General features: G+C 41.4%; 1 protein-coding gene across 2 annotated transcripts in view; it reads right to left on the reverse strand.

Moving 5' to 3' along the window:
* Positions 1-17,440, reverse strand: part of LOC132568247 (gamma-aminobutyric acid receptor subunit beta-3) — a 310,478-nt gene that overhangs the window by 11,846 nt on the left and 281,192 nt on the right. For both annotated transcript variants that reach the window (XM_060233862.1, XM_060233863.1), the window contains 4 exons: positions 15,075-15,157; positions 9,005-9,142; positions 8,116-8,268; positions 5,801-6,045 (listed from right to left, as the gene is read on the reverse strand). In XM_060233862.1, coding sequence (XP_060089845.1) covers positions 5,801-6,045; positions 8,116-8,268; positions 9,005-9,142; positions 15,075-15,157 — 619 coding nt within the window. The remainder of the gene's footprint in view (positions 1-5,800; positions 6,046-8,115; positions 8,269-9,004; positions 9,143-15,074; positions 15,158-17,440) is intronic.

A 17,440-nucleotide genomic window follows, 5' to 3' on the forward strand; every position in this document is an offset into this window, starting at 1 on the left:
CTGTTACATTGGTTACACAGATACCCAAAAAAAGGAAAGAAGTTGAGTATTCAGCTTAACGGTTTTAGGGAAGCCTGTCAAATTCTATATTCTGGGCCCCGCCAATTCTTTTAAGGCTAAGAACTTAAAGTCAGTATTGGGTTTGGAACATGTGGTATTGAACAAATTACTGAAAGAGAAGAAAGAGGGCAGGACTGTGGGCTCCTTACTAGTTTTGCCACTTGCCTCTTTGTGTATTTCCTTTTTGAGGATTGTGCCCAAAAAGGCATCAGGAGAATTTACGATTATTTACCAGTTGTCTTTACCAAGAAGGGAATCAGTTAATGATGGCATTCCAGATGAGCTATGTTTAGTCTGCCATGTATCTTTTGATTTGGCCACAGAAATTGTTAGATCACATGCTAAGGGAGCTATGTTGGCAAAATGTGACATAAAGTCACATTGGTTGCTACTTTTGGTTGCTACTCATTCACCCATATGATTTTGAACTTCTAAATTTAGTGGCAGTTTTTATTTTGAAAATGTGCTTCCCATGGGATGCTCTAAATCCTGCTCTGTCTTTGAGAGATTTAGCACCATTTTGGAATGGGCCTTTTTACAGAAAGCTGGGTCTGATAAAGTCACACATCATTTAGATTACTTTCTTTTTGCTGGCCCAGCAGGAGAGGGGAGTGTGCTAGGTTATTGGCTATTGAGATTGATACATTAGTGGAGGCATGTAGATTGTTGCAGTGAGTTATTGCAGGGCTTATGTGGGCCGAAAAAAGTGGCTCTTAAGCAGTCACAAGTTGTATTTGGGCATTTGAACTTCGCATGTAAGGTGGAAGTGTCAGGCAGGGTCCTCCTTGAACATATGACCGATGCTACTCGGAGAGCAGAAAACCTCATAATCTGATCAGAGTATCTGGTGTGATGTATTTATTTTATTATAGTTATATCCCACCCTCCTCTATAGGGCTCAGGGCGGCTAACAACAGTTAAAACACACAAGAGGTGGATGCTCAGACATGGTAAAGTTTAACAGGATGACTTTCTGGAGACAGCAATGGCTCTTAGGGCATGATTTTCAGATTCAAACTGCTGCTGCAGGGAGTTTAGGTTTTGGGTTTTATTTTAGGGGCCACTGGTGTGCTCAGTGGTAGTCACAATGATGGGAACAAGAGGACCTAAACTTTTGGGAGTGGTTTTCCCCTGTTGTGGCTGAGTGCACTTAAGGGGAGCAATTCAGGGATGCTGTAAGTTTGTTCTGGTGTGATTACGTGGCAGTAGGTCCAGGTGGTGAATAGTCAGTCCTCCAGGAATTCTAGTTGGTTAGGTTATTCATTTTGAAATGTTTAGAGCTTAATATTTTGTACAAGGCAAGGCATGTACCCAGTCTAAGTAACAGTATTGCTGACATGAAAACTTGTTTCCAGGAGCAGCATTTTAAAGAGCTGGCATTAGGCATGGACTGGGACCTGACACTGTTGTCAGCCAAGCTTTGGCATCTTGGGACCCTGAAGCAGGCCGGCCAATAATGGACTTATTGGTGACAGGTCCAAGGATGGCCTATGAGAGGCAATGTAAGGAGTTCCAACTGTTTCACACTAAAAGGGTTTAGAGCAGGGTTGGTCTTTGCCCGTGGAACATATTCAAAGGTTTATGATTCACTTGTAGGATAAGGGTTTGGCATCTAGAATGATTAAAGGTTATCTAGCAGCATCAGCATTTTCAACTAGGGCAGTAGTTTTTAGGTACAATTAGGAGATTTAGGCTTGGGTGAAAGAGGGTTGGTTGCAGGAACAGCCATGCACCAAAGATGCATGGTGTCCCTCCAAGGATTAGGTGTTCTTTGTTGGTGGGATATAGAAATAGTTGTGTTGATTTGTCTAAAGTAGGTCTTTTCCAGGCAGCAGCTTTAACAGCATTTTATGTAGTGCTCAGAATCAGTGAGTTGCTGGCAGCATTGTGTTGGGATGTTTCCCGGTTTTGCAAGTTGAGGATTTGAAGCTGGCTGTGGGTAAGGTCTGATTGCTGTTATGTAAATCCAAGACTGATCAGCATGGCAGGGCCCTAGAACCACAGGTGACACCCAGCTATGCTCAGTGCAAGCACTGTTTTGAGTTCTTGGTGATACAGGGCTTATCTTTTCCAGCATGCCAGGGGTGCCCTGCTTTCTCAGTTCCAGTTTTGGATGGTGACAGAGGTGTTTGGCAGTAACATACCTACTGGCAGCTGAATATGGCACTCATAGCTTCCTCATAGGTGTGGCTTCAGTGGCAGCCAGCTTGGATGTCTGACCTAGCTATTCGAAGAACTGTGAGATAGAAAAAGCTTACAAGACATATATTAGACAAGCAGCTTGATTTTATTTCTCAGGTTGAAGAATACTAAAGAGCCTAGTCAGAGTGATGGCACTGGGATATTCTATCATATATTATCATATCCTGGACCGGCAAACAGGCTGTCCATGGTGGTATTGGTGCACTGTGAGGAAAAACCCCCTTACAGAACATCGTGATCACCAGCTTGGTTGCCAGAGCACCTGGAGAAGTGACTCACACATGTCTGGCCAGAGAGTGTGGGTAAACCTATCCAGGGGCAAAAGGGACTTATGCAGTACAAGCAGCCACAACGCTACAAAGGCACTATAAACGGGTACAAGAGTGCCCACCAGGAGAACGGATGGTTTCCCATTGCTCCGTATGACATCCATCTCAGCCATGGAACGGAAGAGACTGCGCCGCCAGGAGCTATCCAGGCGAATGGTTTTTAAGTTCTGACCATGGAATCCACCATGGAGGGCTAACACCACACACAGCCATCTTCCTACCAGGCTTGACTCCATTCCAGCGAAGCAGACAGCTCACGTACATACCAGATGTCACCTATGCCTGCAAGCAACCTACCCACCCCAGGAGTGGTTAAATCGTCCAGCCGCCACTTTCTTTGTTTGATGGAACTCAAGACAAAGACTGGTGTCCAGAAGAAGACAGAAGAAGAGGAAGACCATCTTCAGCCAGAGCCAAGTTCCTTTGTACAAACCGGGTGTTACCTAGGCCAGATTTGACTCTCTATCGTCACCCTTTTAGATAAGTCCATTTCTCTCCACCCAAGTAATCTTTCTATTCTTCTCCCCGACTGTCATTTTGGAGTCTCCCCCTGGTCCATTTCAACCTGAAAGTTCACTCAGGTATCCAGGATCCAGGCAAGTCCATTGATCAAGAGCAAGCACCCAATTAGGTGCCATCAATGAACTTTCTATTGGTTGTTGCAGTAGTCCAGCCCTTATGGTCACTGTGAAACCTCCCCTTTTTGTGAGGTCATGCACCAGCTGACCACCTTCCTCCTCCCTTGTACCTCCCATCCCCTAAGGGCTCATGAGAGTCCTTATAATCTGTGGACTAGCTACCCACAGGTGTGCTTCTATCAGTATCCCAACTTCCGCTTCATAGATACATTCCCGATCAGTTTCGGGTCCCTTCTCCCACTTCCTCGCTTGTCGCCATTGGAGCCTTCCTTGAAGACTACGATAGGTAACTATCACCCTGTTTGTCTACCCATGTGTTCCCCTATCTATCTATATTTCCTAGGACTGAATGTGTGTTTTGATGAGTATTTTATCTTGCATGGAAGCCTATATTTTTCCCAATAAATTATAATTGATTTTACTAAATTAGAGTCCCCATTATTTATGCTTTACTTCTCTGGACGTGTATCTTATATACATAGGTAAAAAGATCCTGAGTGAGCCAGGTGCCCACCTGACTAATTCCCCAACCTCGTTTTGAGGGCATTTTGGCTTACAGCACAGCTGGAATTATATCCTTTCACCAGAGTGCTGTGGCATGGCAGAAAAGAAATGTTGTGAAACCAGCTCCTGCCTTCTCTTCACCAGGTTCTGAGAGATCCTGGTGTTGCACTTGGGTGAGAATGACAACAACAACAATGCAGACTCTTATCTGGGAGAACTGGGTTTGATTCCCCACTCCCCCACATGCACCTGCTGATGTGAACTTGGGTCAGCCACAAGTTCTCTCAGAGCCATTCTGCTCAAGAGCACTTATAGGAGAGCTCTCTCAGCCCCACCTACCTCACAGGATGTCTGTTGTGGGGGAGAGAAAGGAGATTGTAAGCTGCCCTGAGACTCCTTCAGGTAGTGGGCAGGATATAAATTCATTCTCTTCTCTCTCTTCTTTATACCCCACCCTTCCCTTGGAGTCTCAGAATGGTTTATAATCTCCTTTCCCTTCCCCTCCCCACAACAGGCAATTCTTTTGAGAGAACAGCTCTGCTGAGTACTTGTGGCTGACCCAAGGTCAGAGCAGCAGGTGCATATGGAGGAGTGGGGAATCCAACCTGGTTCTTTCAGATTAGAGTCTGAGCTTCGAACCATTACATCAAACCAGCTCTCAAATAAGGGATTAGAATAGGGTCAGGGAGTTAATAATGGGAGTCATGACTGTTTGAGCTTTTGCAAAAATGGATTTGGAGGGAAGCAATTGAGACTCTGAGGATCAAAAAAGTATGGCACAAAGTAGACATGGCCATGCATAGCACTGTTTTTGCTGCAGTGGTACTTACATCCCATATCCAGCAATCAGGCAATCAGATTAAATATGCCTCAGTTATTTAGGGATGATGGTGTCCCTCTCTCTCCATCTCTCTATAGGGGGATGCAATTTATACTTGAGCTACATTAGGGTTATGAAGTTATATTCCATAGGTGGGGGAAGAGTGTTAAGCAAGGCTAACCCAGTTGTTTGGGAGGGACATGGGAGGTTGCTCATTTAGGTATGGATAAGCAGTGCACACCCTGAGCGTCATCAAGTGTGATGGAGGGCATGTCCTGAACAGGTCATCATTGGCTTGACAGCAGGACGGTCTTGTGAAGGAGAGCCTTTGGTGCTGAGCAACATCTTCCTGAACCTGGTAGTAGCTTTACGGTACATCAGGGTAGAGGGCAGGGGCTGTACATCTCTCAGCACTTTGTGTGGGCAAGGAAAAAGTAGACTGGCAGTACCCGCTGGCCAACTTTGGAGCCAGAAAAAGGTAGCCACGGACAGGCATGTGCAGCTTACCCTCAATTACATATTAGCATAATTAATTGATGATGAAACATAATTAGCATAATTAATTGATGATTAGCAGATTTAAATAAATTTAAATCCTATTGTCTTGCGTATTCATTTTGGGTATAGGTGCAAGTGATAGCAGTGGAAGAAGAAATGTTGGCACTTAAATAAATACCTCTCTTCCTAAATTATTATGCATCCTATACTTGGAGCATACCAAGGACATGCCAGTGATGGGAGTAGAAATTCCTGGGATTTAAATTTTTTTTTTTTTTAAACCTTGGATAACGAGCTCTTCGGGCAACAAATATTTTGCAACTTTCCAGAAGACTGTTTTGTAGTTCTCATCCTGGGAATTTTTGTTTTTGCAACCATATGTATCCTTAGGGTATTTTATATTACTAAGAATATATTCACAGAGTATGAAATATCTGAAACATATTTGAAAATGATGTGACTGTAGTTTTCCATACAATGCAGCAATTGGATCATACTAAACAATAACGTATATCCCTTTCTGCCATGGGGGCATGATGATGTTTTAGATCCTATTTCTTTTTTACTGTTAAAAAAAATGCTGTGAGGGCTCATCACCCCCCTTTTCATGGTCCCCAGCAGGACTGGGCCCCTGTGCTGCTTCCCCATAGCAGACTGGGGATCCAGGATTGCCTAATTTGCCTTGAGCAGTGCACTGAGTTACACAGTCACAGACAATACAGACATAACGATAAGGTGAAGAATCCTACCCGGTTGCTTTCAAATTTAGAACGATCATTGTTTGCTTTAGCTGTCTTTTCAGCAAGCTTCTTCTGTCTTTGAGGGCCTTTTCCAAAGAAGATGTAGTTGACAAAGGCATATTCAAGTAAGGCCAAGAAGACAAATACAAAGCAGCCCATAAGATACATGTCAATGGCTTTGACATAGGGGATCTTAGGCAAAGTCTCTCTGAGATGAGTGTTGATAGTTGTCATAGTAAGCACGGTGGTAATACCTAGGGGAAAAAGAGAGTGAGAAAAGAAAGTCTATGTTTCAAATATCCTGATTTACCACCATAGAGTGTTCTAAAAGCTATTCCAGAAGCCAGTGAAACTGATGTAAGGGCAAAAAATAACAATAAATTAGCATGGGGGAGGGACGGTGGCTCAGTGGTAGAGCATCAGCTTGGGAAGCAGAAGGTCCCAGGTTCAATCCCTGGCATCTCCAAAAAAGGGTCCAGGCAAATAGGTGTGAAAAACCTCAGCCTGAGACCCTGGAGAGCCGCTGCCAGTCTGAGAAGACAATACTGACTTAGGTGGACCAAAGGTCTGATTCAGTATAAGGCAGCTCCATATGTTCATATATGTTCATGGCTCTGTAAAATTCATACTGATATTTTTTTCTGCCATTTTTTATGCTTGCTCTGTTAAGACTAAGGTGATTTGGAATAAGGAAGGAATAGGGTCTGTGTACATGGCAGTGGAGAGTAAGCTCTCAATACAACTACATATAATTTACTATTAAACTAATTTGTTTGCCTAAAAGCAAGTGGCTTCCTCTTAGCCAGCAATACTTCTTGCAACAGGATGGAAGTTAGCAACTGTGTGCTATCATCTGCTGCTGGGGATTTTCATAAGCAACTTTCATTTGAGTCCCTTACTATTTTTCTGGAAAGGTTACATTTTTCTTCCAGGCTCACAAAACACACTCCATTCAGTATCTGCACACATTGAAGTTTGTGAATTTATTATTCCAGAAATATAAATTAGGATATAATCAACATAAAACTGATTTGTTGAACTGATCTGTTGCTGGACTTTAGATTAGGAAGAACTTTCTGACAGAGCGGTTCCTCAGTGGAACAGGCTTCCTTGGGAGGTGGTAGATTCTTCTTTGGAGTTTTTAAACAGGCTGGATGACCACATGACAGCAATATTGATTCTGTGAATTTAAGCAGATTATGAGAAGGAGGGCAGGAAGGGTTGCATCAGTGCTCAATTCTCATTGCTCCTTCTTGGGGTCAAACCAGTGAAATGCTGTTTGCCACTTTAAGGTCAGGCGCAAACCTCCAGGCCAGTTTGGCCAGCAATCCTGGAGGGTTTGGGGGGTTTTTTGGCCATCTTCTGGGATTGCAGTTGGAGTCACTGGGTGTGCATGTAGGGGGAAGGTACTTGTGAATTTCCTGCATCGTGCGGGGGGTTGGGCTAGATTATTCTGGAGATCCATTCCAGCTCTCTGATCTACAATATGAATATGAGTAATGTTGCTTAGAAGCAATTTAGCTCCGCATCTTAGTTGGGTTTTAAATAAGCTAAGGTCTAATAAAGCATGGAACCTTTAGATTGCTGACTCTGGAACCAGTCCCACTCAATTCAGTGGCAACATTTCTTTACATTCCACTGATAAGACGGTTGAGTTCTATATGCTGAACTGGAGATATAGTATGAATTGTTTCCCTACTGAAGGTGGAGTATTCCATGATAACATCATTCTGGCGTAAGAGATCCTGGCATGTTAACATGTTACAATAGGGGTCTTCAGCCTTTTTCAGCCTTGAACTCTGACACAGGAAAGTGGGCACAACCACAAAAATGGCTGCCACAGGATGTAAAGACAACCACAAAACAGTCAGGGAGTGAGGTCATGTATAAATCTAACAGTAACTCCTAAAATTTTCAGGGAGAAACTCTGTTTTAAGCTTTTTAAAAGGAACATACTGGGTGCATTCACACACACTAAACAACATGCTTTGCAACTGGATTTTTACTGTGAGAAAAATCCACTTACCCATTGTTTAAAATATTTTGTTGAGTATATACAGCTTACCTTGAGTCACTAAGTGGCAGCTGCTGTCAAAGCAACTTTTTAAAAAATCACCCAGCCAGTCCAATGGCAAATCAGATACCCTGCTGGTGAACCTTCTCCACCAAATTCTAACAACATTTGACAGGCCCCAGCAAAGTTGCCAGAGGGCATCATGGCACTCATGGGAGCCACACTGGGGACCCCTGTGTTCTGTGTTACAAGATGTAATGACCTGTTTTGATGCTACACCTAAATAATCCCACTCATCTCCATTCCATACCAAGGGCCACTCTTGCTGCAGATGCATCATAATTGATCCAGAATGACACCCATGATAAAATGGTAATCAGTATTGAGGGCATGTAGGTCTGAAGAATAAAATATCCAATATTCCTCTTCAATTTAAAGCTTAGCGACAATCTTGGATAGGCACCTATCAGAAACAAAGATCTTAGTTACATTTTGTCTTCTATTATAAACACTGAAGATGCTAATAAGGCAGAATAATTTTACTTGCAGTGGAAACACAAACACATTTGATAGACTGTTTTGACAGCTTTAGAACATTTAGAAATATTATACCGCATTTGCACAGAAATGCATATTAGATGAAACCTATCATTCCTCCAAACAAAAAACCCTCTACGAGTCACGGTTGAGTTTTTGAGGCTGATTACTACAAATAATGTTAATTTACAGTTTTTTAAACAACTGACTGTTATTGCAACTTAAGGTTTTTGTCTTTTTAAAAGAAATTCAATAGGCGTTTCCCTGTTGTCATTTTATTACTGTGAACAACTATGTAACAGATACATAATGGTTTGGATACTGCCTAAAATTTCTGTGAATGGATTTCCATCCACAGAAGCATGACTTCCCAACCCTCACCCCCACACCAGCTGCAGCTCAAAATGTCCTCCCAATGCTGGTCTTCAGGGAACAGCCCCCCTCAAGAAAGCTTAGTGGTAGTTGGAGGTCCGTTGTGAGAAGGAAAAGATCGCTGAAAATCTTTCCTCTCTCGCGTGTATGGAAATTTTAGGTGGGATCCATTCCAATGTAACAGATATCCCACAATGTCCTTTATCTTTTACTCCCCTTTCTTTGTTATGGCAAACCAATCAAGATCATGCAGAAGACAGCTGAACATTAAAAATGTAACAAACACTTGCCTGTGGCAAAGACAACATTCCTGGACACAAGTTTGTATTCCACAATTGAAAACTGAGGAAGCTCAATCTTCTCCACCCCAGTCACTGCTTTATCTCCACCTCTCCAGTAGAATTCTATGTCATCTGTTGTGTAGCCATCTATCAGTAAAATATAAACATTGTATTTAGAATACTTCAAGAATGTTCAGAAAAGCCTACAATAATAAAATACATTTTAAATACATTTTAAAAACCATTAGAGTCAATTAGAGTTGATTAGAGTCAGTCAGGTAAATGAAGCCAGCAAATGCAGCAAAATAAAAAAGCAGCATAAAACCAAATAAAGTGCAAAATATTTACTTATTGTTCTCAGCCATGATTTTATGGTAATCTTAATTGACCCTTCCCAAAACATCAGCAAAACCAGGCTTTTTCCATCAGTGCAATAGGAGGAATGCCACAAGCATTCCACAGCCTATTTTTGCTGATAAATAATGTGATGCATTGGTCAGCTACTCTCGCCCTCAGAAACCATAAAACAAGCCATGGATCAATTAGACTCTGCTCCTTCCCCCCTCCCCCAGATCTACTTAAAACATTTTCTTGGAATAAAAGTACATACAGAGTTAGGGAACAATCACAATTATTGGCTATAATTTACTCAGGAAAAACATTAATGCAGTCTGATTTCTCAAACATTGATGTGATAGTGCAAGGGGCAGGGATGTTTTTTGCCCCTGTAACTGTAAACAAAATAAAGAAAATAATGTTATTCATGAGTAAGTTATAATCAACAATGGTGGTTCTTCCATATCTCTGTATTAATCCTCTGCAGGTGGGTCCCTTAAAACACAACTGGATACAATCTTAATAAGTACCTTACAAATGTGGAAATGTCTCTTTGATGCTAATGTAAACCTTAAGCAAAGAAAGGGTATAGTTAAAATTGAAGCTATTTATTCAAGAATAGTTTTGAATTTGTGAAGGTAAGAAACACTGCCCTTTTTAACTGGTTTGATGACACTGTATGGCTGAAGCTTAATCTTGATCAGAGGGAAGTGCTATGGAAGGATGAAAGTGCTACAGAAGGTCTGGCCCAAGATTTAAGGTGTCATCCTTTCTGGATGGGCTTGCAGTCTTCTTGAAGAAAGAAGACTGTAGTTGGAGTGCTCCTGCACCCAGGCCTACTACTGGATTAGCAGGTGGCCCCTGTGACCAAGAAAGCCTTTCACCAGCACTGACTGGTTAGCTAGCTGCAGCCTTTCCTGAAAAGAAACGAACTCGCTGCTGTGGTGTATGTCCTGGTTGCATCTAGATTAGATTACTGCAATGCACTCTACATGGGGCTACTCTTGAAAAGCTTTTGGAAACCTCAATTAATACAGAACCCTGTAGCCAGGATGTTGACTGGAGTGGGTTATAGGAGCCATATTACTCCAGTCTTGGCCCATCTACACTGGCTTCCAATTTGGTTTGGGGCATAATTCAAGATGCTGGTCTTGACCTTCAAAATCCTGTATGGTTTGGGATGGATATACCCAGCCCTTGCTGTCACCTTCAGATGCTATGTTTTGAGTGTCCCCATCTTCTGAGATCAGATGGGTGGCAACCCAAGAGAGGGCATCTTCAGTCATGGCACCAAAACTCTGTATCTCTGCTCCCAGGAAGATTCATCTGTCCCATTCTGTGGCCATCTTCCACCAGCAGGTGAAGTCTTTTATGCTTTGTTCGGCATTCCCTCCATGATCCCGCCTTTCTAACCAATGTTTTTATGTTTTGCAAATAATTGTTTTATAACTTCTTTAAATTGTTTTATTGATGTATGCTTGGGAGGAAGGTTGATTTCAGAGGTTTTATAATGTAATTTTATCATGTGCATTTTAAATTATTAGGCTGCAGTTCTTATAAGGGCAAAAAGTCAGGATACAAATGTTGTAAATAATAATAATAATAAATATCCAATTACCTACAACGTTTTTAATGGAATGCAAAAACAACTGCATAAAATCCAAATAAAACTTCAATTAGAATTAATCAGTCATTTTCATTCATGTACAAACATAACTACAGAACATGGAATTCTCCAAAATATACAATATTCACAAAAATGAACAGTTTCAAGGCAGAACCAATAGTCTACAGAAGCCAAAATCCAAATTCTAATAATAGATGGAATTTCAAAGTCCAGATTCCCTTTTAAGTATCCAGTGCTTCCATTTCAGTTGGATCTAGTTCTCATCCAAAACAGGTCAGTTCAGAGATGTTCTCTCAACACGTTGCTAGCTAATATTGGCCGTGTTTACAATAAGAGAGCAGTTGCCTGGAAAGACACAACAGATTTTGTGGAGGTCTTTGGACACCACAGCAAGCCTTTGAATTGTCAGCTCATGAAAAAAGCAAAAAGAACATTCTATGTTCGGTAGTTGTGTTTGTACATGAATGAAAATGACTGATTATTTGTAATTGAAATTTTAAATAGAATTCATATAGTTGTGGTTGCATTCCATTGTACTTATACTGTGTGACCACTTGTGATACATAGTTTTTCATAGCACAGTACTGTAAACATACTAGATGATCCCTGATTGGCTGTTATCATACAGTCTATGTGAAGAAGCCCCTGTTTAAAAAAGGGGTGGCATCTGAATTTGTTTATAAATGGCTTGTTTCTTATTGCTTTATGAAGATATGTTCTCTTAATTTGCTTATTGTGTAAATTCTTGCAATCTGATCAGAATTGTTTGCTTTGGATTATAACTCTTCCTATTCTGAATAAAAATAAAAAAGAATATTAAAAATAAAATAAAAAGGGGGTGGCAAATCTGCTGCTCTGGCAGTATGCAGCTCTTGAACAAGGACAAAAGAAATGATGAATTTGTGATTTCAGAGGATATTTAAGGTCTCCTTGAAAAAAACAAGCTTCATTGTTAAAACATTATACTTGAACATTCAAAAGCCTAAATATAAACTGGTTGGTTCCTTTTGCGAACTAAGAAATTCTGTTCAGAATAGTAAAGCCGCCCTGAGCCTGCCTCGGTGGGGAGGGCGGGGTATAAATAAAAAAAAATATTATTATTATATTATTAAAGGCAAAAAGGTCTATGCTACAGTTTTTTAATACTTCTGTTTCAATTCTGCAGTATAACCAGGAGTTCAGGAAATAGTCCTGGAAAATAAAGGTCCTTTAACAAATGAATATTAAGCAATGAAAGCAAGAGAAATGCCATCAGCTCTGCATGCTCCATACTGATCCTGAAATTTTGGTAATGTTGCCAGGACTTTTTTGGTAGAAAAAGCCCAGGAGAATATCATTTGCATATTAGGTCACATCCCCTGATGTCACCCATTCAGTAGGTTACTTTCCACATATCAGCACAGAATAGTCCAGTGCTATCAGTTGCATTTCTTGTATGTGTGTTCTCACAGAGCCCAATGAAAGATCTTGTTTTGCCCCCCCTCAAACATGGCCAGAGAGAGAGTCACATGCAGTGGAGTGGGCAGTGGCATGTCCAGCTTCTCCTGGGATGGGGTGCTCTTGGTCAGCTCCGCATCTCTTGCTCTCTTTGCAAGTCCCTTGGAGGCTGGAGGGAGCAGAGAGGATGGAACACATGGTCTGGGAGTGCAAGGCTGCCAAGTGCCTTCCCTCTGCTGCAAATCGTTTTTTGAGCCAAAGCCCTGGCCAAGCCAGTTGGAAATGTGTTCCTGTGCATTCTGCTCAACCCCCTCCCCTCCGAATGTTGCTATAATTGAAGCCAGCGCAGGTTGAATCATGCTGGCATACATGTAATGAAGAGAAATGTGCTATCTGATGCCCTAAATCAAAACTCCATAGAGGTATATAAAATACAGCTACTAGTGCATTGTCAAAAGTAGTGCCAAAATTGCTAGTTCTATAGAATTTTTTTCTGGAAAAGCCAAAGATTTTAGCAGTACAATTGGATACATTTAAGATAGCTGGCTTAGTTCTCTTTAGAAAACCATGGCAAAATTCCAATTAAATTCAGTAGGAATGGAAGCATGCCAAGTATAATTTATACAAAAGAGTTCATTAGTGTACATTGATATTTTGTGTACATAGAAATCCTCCTGTCCACCACATTGTAGAAGAGAGTGCAATGGCTCTTGAAACACAATTTTAAATGATATGAACACTCCAATTACAGAAAACAACTAGATTGAAGACAGAGATTGTGCTTGCTATGTGGAACTGAATTTCTAATCATAAGTAGGTCTATCTGACAGCCCAGGGGGGCCCATAACAAGATCACTCATCCATAATAAAGCATGCTGAAAGTAAATTGAATCTCAGTGCTTGATTTCTTCAAAGTGAATCTGATTAAAATATGAACACTAGTTCTCTTGTGTTGTAGATAAGCATCTAGTCATTGCTCTTGCTTAATCAGACTGATGTTTCAGTTTTGTTCGTGCCTTTTTTATTTAATATTTGTTTCATTTTGTTCATGTCATTCTATTTAATGTTTGTTTCACAAGGCTGAAATCTATATGATAGAAACTTATTTATCTTTCCATACTGAAAAATCAAGAAGTACCCCTAAACATATGAAAAAAAATAGAAGGAAAAATACAATGGGTATGAACTGTCACTCACATCACATTGAGTGATGTGTCCTGGAACATTTAGAAAGAATGGATGTGATTATTAAGAGCTAGCATGGTTTTCTCAAGAACAAGTCAAGTCAGACTAACCTGATCTCTTTTTTTGAGAAAGTGACTACCTTGCTGGATCAGGGGAATGCTGTAGACATCATTTATCTTGATTTCAGTGAGGCTTTTGATAAAGTTCCACATACTATCCTTGTTGACAAGTTGGTAAAATGTGGTTTGGATCCTGTTACCATTAGGTGGATCTGTAACTGGTTGACAGATCGCACCCAAAGAGTGCTTGTGAATGGTTCCTCATCCTCTTAGAGAGGAGTGACAAGTAGAGTGCCTCAAGGATCTGTCCTGGGACCTGTTTTGTTCAGCATCTTTATCAATAATTTGGATGAAGGAATAGAAGGAATGCTTATTAAATTTGCAGATGATACTAAATTGGGAGGGGTTGCAAACGCAGAAGACAGAAAAAGGATACAGGATGAGCTTGACAGGCTGGAAAACTGGGCTAAAACCAATAAAACAAATTTTAACAGGGATAAATGTAAAGTTCTGCATTTAGGTAGGAAAAATTCAATGCATGGTTATAGAATGGGGGAGACTTGTCTTAGCAGTAGTATGTGTGAAAAGGATCTAAGGGTCTTAGCGGATCATACGCTGAACATGAGTCAATAGTGTGATGCGGTGGCTAAAAAGGCAAATGCAATACCAACAGAAGTATAGTGTTCAGATCATGTGATGTGATGGTATCGCTTTACTCTGCTCTGGTAAGACCTCACCTGGAGTATTGTGTTTAGTTTTGGGCACCACATTTTAAGAAGGATATAGACAAGCTGGAATGGGTCCAGATAGTGAGGGGTCTGGAGACCAAGTCCTGTGAAGAAAGGTTGAAGAAGCTGGGGATGTTCAGCCTGGAGAGGAGGTGGCTGAGAGGTGATATGATCACCATCTTCAAGTACTTGAAGGGCTGTCATATAGAGGATGGTGTGGAATTGTTTTCTGTGGCCCTGGAAGGTAGGACCAATGGGTTGAAATTAAATCAAAAGAGTTTCTGGCTCAACATTAGGAAGAACTTCCTGACTGTTAGAGCGATTTCTCAGTGGAACAGGCTTCCCCGGGAGGTGGTGGGTTCTCCTTCCTTGGAGGTTTTTAAACAGAGGCTAGATGGCCATCTGGCAGCAATGAAGATCCTGTGAATTTAGGGGGAAGTGTTTGTGAGTTTCCTTTCATTGTGCAGAGGGTTGGACTAGATGACCCTAGAGGTGCCTTCCAACTCTATGATTCCAATGGAAAAAAATTGCACAACTTTAGCTTTTCTCATTTAAATAAATGGGAGCTGAAAGTGGTTGATGGTTGGTGTTATATATATATATTAAATTATATATATATAATTTAAAAACTTTTGGACTAATATTGTTCTGATAAGACCATATACATGACTGAAATGATTCCATCAAGTATCTGCATATGTACATACAACTTTCTATTTCCAGCGTACAGTTCTGTTCATCTAATGGGTATCTCCTCAAGTCCATCATGCAAGCTGCAGTGGTTGTGATCCTGAAATGAAACACAACAAAATGAACGTTACAGGAACAATGCCAATATTATCTTACAATTGAAAAATATATCTATAAAACTGGATGATAGTTAACAGTAACATGAGGTACACTGAAATGAACTACTGCACCTGCCTAGCTATTTTTGCAGTGGCCGTAATGGCTCTTTATCTGCACAAGCAAATTCTTCTCAGACAAATACATGAGAATGCACTTTACTGATTGATATATACACTGCTATTTCCCAAGGGTTCATGGCAGCTTACAAAGCATAAAGTTATTACAATTGATAGACTATCCTTCTTACAACAAGCGTATAGTAAGTCACTGAGTGATCCTGATTAGACTCAGCACAGTCCTGCTTCTCTCCTTTTGAAGTAATGATGTGGGCATGGGTTCTGAGGCACATGGCAACACAGGGAACAGTATTTCATAAGCAGAGATGGGCACTAGCCAAATCTCAAAGTGAAATTTGTCACAAATTTTGCCCTGTTTGTGTTTTGCAAACTGAAGTTTGTGACAGATCTATCATCATGAACTACCACAAACTTTTAAATCAATTTGTGGCAGTTCATGGCAGTTAACCCCTGCTTTCTATTCTCCTCAAAAGTTATAAAAAACTATGCAAAAGTACAAAAAGCTGCACAAGACAGCCTGAAACAGTTACGTGGTGGGGAGCAGGCTGCTCGCTGCCACTCAGCTTTTTTGGGGGTGGGGGGTGGGGGGGGGCTTTCTGCAAACTTCTTTGAACGGAACTGAGGTTCTGCAAACCCCATTGAAAGAAACTGGCATCCGTGGCGCAGAGCGGTAAAGCTGCAGTACTGCAGTCCTAAGCTCTGCTCACGACCTGAGTTCGATCCCCGGCAGAAGCTGGGTTCAGGTAGCCGGCTCGAGGTTGACTCAGCCTTCTATCCTTCCAAGGTTGGTAAAATGAGTACCCAGCTTGCTGTGGGGGAAGTGTAGATGACTAGGGAAGGCAATGCCAAACCACCCCATAAAAAAGTCTGCTGTGAAAATGTTGTGAAAGCAATGTCACCCCAGAGTCGGAAATGACTGGTGCTTGCACAGGGGACTACCTTTACCTTTTTAAACTGCCAACCAGTTCAGTTCACAAACCTCCTGGTTCAATTTGGCTCATGGTTTGGCCAAGAACCATGAACTGCATTTTTCCAGTTTATGTCTATCCCTTGGGCTTTTTTATTTTTCATTTTAAAGCAGGAATGCACAGGAACACAGTTCTGGCTGGCTTTGCATCAGAGTGTGTGGCCTAATATGCAAATAAGTTCCTGCTGGGCTTTTTCTACAAAACAAGCCTTGCCTATCCTTGTTCATAAATACATGCTGTAACTAAAATCAGCTGTCCTTTGGTGCTCTGTGTATGAGTTGGTCTTTAGTGACCAGAACAGCAAGGAGAAGGGATAACAGAATGGAGACAAAAGAGGCATCCACAGATCTCCTTTTCCTCACTGCCTAGACATGCCTGTAAATGTACAGATTGAGGAAGAGAAATATGGGTCAACTGAATTCTATGGAGACAGTTGTTAGGTCATTCTATGATGTATTTGCCTCTTAAACAAAAACAATGATTGAACAACCGAAGCCACCGTCATAAAAACAGTGCAGTAAAAGAGGAAAGGAAAGGCCCCCTGTGCAAGCACCAGTTGTTTCTGACTCTGGGGTGACGTTGCTTTCACAAACGTTTTCACGGCAGACTTTTTATGGGGTAGTTTGCCATTGCCTTCCCCAGTCATCTACACTTTCCCCCCAGCAAGCTGGGTACTCATTTTACTGACCTCAGAAGGATGGAAGGCTGAGTCAACCTCGAGCTGGCTACCTGAAAAACCAACTTCTGCCAGGGATTGAACTCAGGTTGTGACTTGTGACCAGAGCTTAGGACTGCAGTACTGCAGCTCTAACACTCTGCACCATGGGGCTCTTTGCAGTAGAAGAACTCTAAAATAAAATGATAAAGGTGAAAAAAAAGGTAGCAAGCACCAGTCGTTTTCTCCTCTGGGGTGATGTTGCTTTCACGTTTTCACAGCAGACTTTTTATGGGGTGGTTTGCCATTGCCTTCCCCAGTCTTAAAATGATAAAATGGTCCTAGCTGTGACGATGACTATTTCACATGGTTGTGGTGCTTCCTGCCCAACAGAACGACTCCATGTTTAGAAGTTTTTCTGATGTGAGAGCTCAATCATTTTCTTCACTATGATTCTTCCATCCTGTTAGCAAGCCTTTCTGATCAAGCTCAAGCCATTGAAATGAATGTAATTTAGCATTAGT

The sequence above is a fragment of the Heteronotia binoei genome, chromosome 3 (genome assembly GCF_032191835.1).
Source record: "Heteronotia binoei isolate CCM8104 ecotype False Entrance Well chromosome 3, APGP_CSIRO_Hbin_v1, whole genome shotgun sequence".
In the NCBI taxonomy this organism is placed as follows: domain Eukaryota; kingdom Metazoa; phylum Chordata; class Lepidosauria; order Squamata; family Gekkonidae; genus Heteronotia; species Heteronotia binoei.